Source organism: Octopus bimaculoides, chromosome 16 (genome assembly GCF_001194135.2).
Source record: "Octopus bimaculoides isolate UCB-OBI-ISO-001 chromosome 16, ASM119413v2, whole genome shotgun sequence".
Lineage (NCBI taxonomy): Eukaryota > Metazoa > Mollusca > Cephalopoda > Octopoda > Octopodidae > Octopus > Octopus bimaculoides.
The window spans coordinates 34,514,039-34,518,363 of NC_068996.1; the positions used below are offsets into that span (position 1 = coordinate 34,514,039).

The following is a 4,325-nucleotide window of genomic DNA, read 5'->3' on the forward strand; positions in this document are numbered from 1 at the left end:
CCCCCCCCCCATCATACTTTAACTCTCCTCTCCCATTCATTCTAGTTTTTCTTCTATCATCAATCTCTCTACTTTTCATCTTCTAGAGCTATGCTTTGAACAAATGAATACCTCATAGAATAAAGAGAACTGTTTAATGCTACTGGGTACAAAGCGACCTCACTAGAATTGGTGCCATGATAAAATGCACCCTGTACACTCTTTAAAGTGGTTTGAAAATGAACAGAGATAACCCCTCTTGGGCTGGTTGCTTGCTTCTTCTTGCTTGCTTCTTCTTGCTTGCTTCATCTTGCTTGCTTCTTCTTGCTTGCTTCTTCTTGCTTGCTTCTTCTTGCTTGCTTCTTCTTGCTTGCTTCTTCTTGCTTGCTTCTTCTTGCTTGCTTCTTCTTGCTTGCTTCTTCTTGCTTGCTTCATCGTCTTGCTTGATGAGGTTGGGCGGGGGTCATACTAGGTTAGTGGTCCGAGATGTGACATCATATATAGAGCTGGCCAGGTCCACCAGTGCTCTCCATTGCTGTAAGTCATGTGCCAGTCCATCTGCATCTTGCCAGTTCCTCTGCATCCTGCCAGCCCCTCTGCATCCTCCTGGGTCTGGCCTTGTCATGGCAAAGGAGCTTGTGTGTTCCATAGATCCAAGAGAGCATTATCATCTGGAGCTTTACTCTTGGTAGGGCTACCCTAGGTTGGCCTGTCTTTCCACGGAGGTTCTAGACTAACGGTGACCCATGGTATGTCAGCTCATTGCCAAGATGGCAGCCCCATCACCGACTATTCTATGGAGGACCAGCAACCTGCTTAGAAGAACCCTCAACCTGTTATGACTCCAATCAGAAGAAACCAGACTAGTGCTGGTGCTACTACTGTTCAGTAGTTGATGTTAAGAAGGGACTCTTCCTGTTCTAAGTAAGTAAAAAGTGAAATGTACAAATAAGATGTGACCCTCTGATCTGCTTAGTAGGGTACTAACTCTGAATAAGAACTGGCTTGCATTATGACAACTTCTCCAACCCATTCCAGCATGAAAAATGGACATAAAATAATGATTGTTGAGTAAAACAGAAATAAAGGTGATGAAAGCTACTGGTTAATGAGAGGTTATTACTGAGACATTGAAGACCTCAGGTTTTGGTTGGTATTGTTCTAGGTGTTGGCTTAATTTATATAGATTTTTTTGGTAGGTACCAGTTGCCAATGACTGACATAAAAAGAGGAATGTAAGAGTGTTTGGTAAGAACAAGGGGCCAGATAAAAGCACCACAGTTTTGACAGTGGTGGCTGGAATGGAACACCACCTACTATGGTCAAATTATGTTGCAGTTGGCAGGCGGTTGCATCTAGTAATAGGGAGTGCACAGAATCGAGTTAGTACCAATGAAGGATATATCATCATCATTACCATCATCATCACTGCTGCTGCTGCCACCATTGTTACCACTACCATCATCATTTTCATTGTCATCATTACCATCATTAATATATTCATTGATTTATTTTTAACACTTTGTTTTCAAATCATTATTTTTTAGGATGTTTTTGTTCGTGAAGGTCTAAGCCGGTTATGGAATGACTTGGTTTGTAATGGAGAGTTGATTAGTGGTGCAGCTAAAGATGTCATCAACGCAGCTGGCGTCTTAGCTAAAAAAGGTATGTCTCTGATTTTTGAATGTTTACCATTAATGTTTGATTTTTGTTTGTTTACTATCCAAGAGAAGGTATTTTTTCATTTGGACAATAAGAATATTTTTCTCTGTTCTTTAAGTTGACTCAACTTTGTCCTACCAAAGTTAAAAATTCCATATTCAAACACTTCACTTCTGAATTTGTTAGTTTAACCATTCTGCTAGTTTTGTGTGTAAATCAGAATCTTTTGTTGTTGTTTTTAAAGTGTTTCTTGTTACCACAGGTGAATCTGGTTTGTATTTCTGTGGAAGTGCTACATCTGGTTGTACTGAAGATACATGTCAACCAGATTATGGATGTAATTGTGCACCTTGTCAATATCTTGACCACGCTGACCAGGAAGAGAAGGAAAAAGAATTCAAAAGAACCAAAATTGCGACTTCTATGATTGATTCTTGGACTTGGGATTCACAACCAGGTTGGTATTTTCTGTACTTCTTTATAGACGATCACTGATATTTATGTTGAATTCTTTTGTCTATAGAAGGGGTATACCCAAAGTTTTCTTTGTCTTTGCTTGATATTCTAGTCAGAGGAGAAAGGAGGAATCATATTGAAGAATAGCAACCATTGTCAAATGAGTGAAGGTGGGGTTGATGTTTGAATTGAACTTCTCTCAATTGATTTCTGCTGCAGGTAGAACATAGTTCATGTTGAAATATTGAACTTATGTAAGAATATAAAACATATTTACCAAAGAGTTCTAGAGTGATGCTGTCTTGAAAAGATTGAGAGAATATAGTGTAAAGTAAGGGATATTAGTAGTGGGAGAAGGATGATGAAAAAATAACAAACAATACAAAACAACTGATTAGCAACAATATATAAACCAATATTACATTTTTTACCCTACAGCTATGCTGTGTCTTCCCACTCTGAACTAGCTGCTTACATCTTCATGCTGGCTCATACTACCTGTGCACCATACCATCTCTACACTGGCCCATACCAACTCTACATTGGCACCTACCATCCCCATGCACCAGTCTATACCAACTCTGCACTGGCCCATACCATCTCTGTGCACCAGTGCATACCATCTCCACACATCAGTCCATACCATCTCCATACTGGCCCATATTATCTCTGCACACCAGCCCATACCATCTCTGCACATCATCCTGTACCATCTATGTACATCAATCCATACTATCTCCATGCACTGGCCCCTTCAACACATCTGTCTCAGTTTCTTATATCCTCCAACTCCACCCCATCCTATGCCTCGTCCCATACCAGAGGATTATCATCATTCTGGTCTTCACTCCATGATCATATTTTACCTGCATGCACCAACTATATCAATGTCATTTGTGTCAGATGATCAATGAAGGTCAGTCCTGTCTATTGCCGCTTCTTCCTGTCTTAAAACGCTTTAGCACTTAAACCGGTATATCCAGCCCAAATATTTATGTTTTATGTTCAAATTTGCCAGACATGGCCTTTCACACCTGTCACTACAATGTCACACTAAAACATAAACAATCACATCAAAATATCAATGCATAGTTAATTTTAAACAATATGAATAGATAAACATCACATTTGACAGAGTAATCTAAATGCTAAAACATTAAACCATAAATTTGAAAAAAGCAAATAAAAAAAAAGAACAAATTTCGTACTTTTTATATGGAGAAAGTGTCAGAATTGAGGATGCAGAGGCCTTTGGTTTAGCTATCAAAGAAGTGAATCAAGTGAACTATTTGATAATGTTAGAAACTACATATTTTCTAATAAAAAGAAAAATTGCTGTCCAATCTGTGGGGTGGTTGGTGCTGGGAAGGGCATCCAGCCATAAAAACCTTGCCAAAACAGACACTAAAGCCCAGTGCAATCTTCTGCTAAGCCAGTTCCTGTCAAACCATCTAACCCATGCTAACATGGAAAGTGGATGTTAAATGGTGAGATTTGAAGTTAGATGTCACTACTGTTCATATCATCCGTGGATAAATTCAAAATTTGATGATATCACCAGTAGTGGCATGGGTGAAATGCAGTTATAATAGCTTTAAATAGCTATGAATTATAAATTTGCACGAAGCGTAATGATGCTTAATGAGCATCTACCTGCTAGAAATAAGAGCTAAGTCTTAAATTAATCCACCGTAGCGCACCAATATAACAGAGAAAAACAGTATGCGAGGGAAACAGAAAGAATTAAAACATTTAACAGCACAAATGAAAATGTTATGCAATTAGGCATATCCACAAACCAGGTTTCGGCTTTTGGGTATCTAACTCTGAGCCTCATCAGTGTGGACTACCAGTTTAAATCCGTGACTGTTCATGTTAGTCTCTGAGTGTGCAACTGGTTTTGTTTTGCGCCAAAAACAGAGCACATGGTGCATAAAAATTTATAAATGAAACATTCAAACACTGAGATTTGAAGTTAGATGTCACTACTGTTCGTATCATCTGTGGATAAATTCAAAATTTGATGATATCACCAGTAGTGGCATGGGTGGAACGCACTCATATTGCCTTGATCCCGAAGTCGCTAACTACTAATCTGTGTTGGGGGGTACATACTTCGCCAGGGAAGGTTTTGGCATTTATAAGCCGCCCTCTTTCCCTATTTCTGGCGAGGATGTAGTCAATTTGGCCAAAGTGTCTGCCGGATCGGTAGGTGACTAGGTGACAGG

At 39.3% G+C, this 4,325-nt stretch overlaps 1 protein-coding gene across 4 annotated transcripts in view; it reads left to right on the forward strand.

Annotated features, from left to right (window-relative positions):
* LOC106884435 (E3 ubiquitin-protein ligase HERC2) overlaps positions 1 to 4,325 on the forward strand; it is a 265,512-nt gene that overhangs the window by 52,673 nt on the left and 208,514 nt on the right. For all 4 annotated transcript variants that reach the window (XM_052973690.1, XM_052973692.1, XM_052973693.1 and 1 more), the window contains exons 3-4: positions 1,527 to 1,644; positions 1,904 to 2,098. In XM_052973690.1, coding sequence (XP_052829650.1) covers positions 1,527 to 1,644; positions 1,904 to 2,098 — 313 coding nt within the window. The remainder of the gene's footprint in view (positions 1 to 1,526; positions 1,645 to 1,903; positions 2,099 to 4,325) is intronic.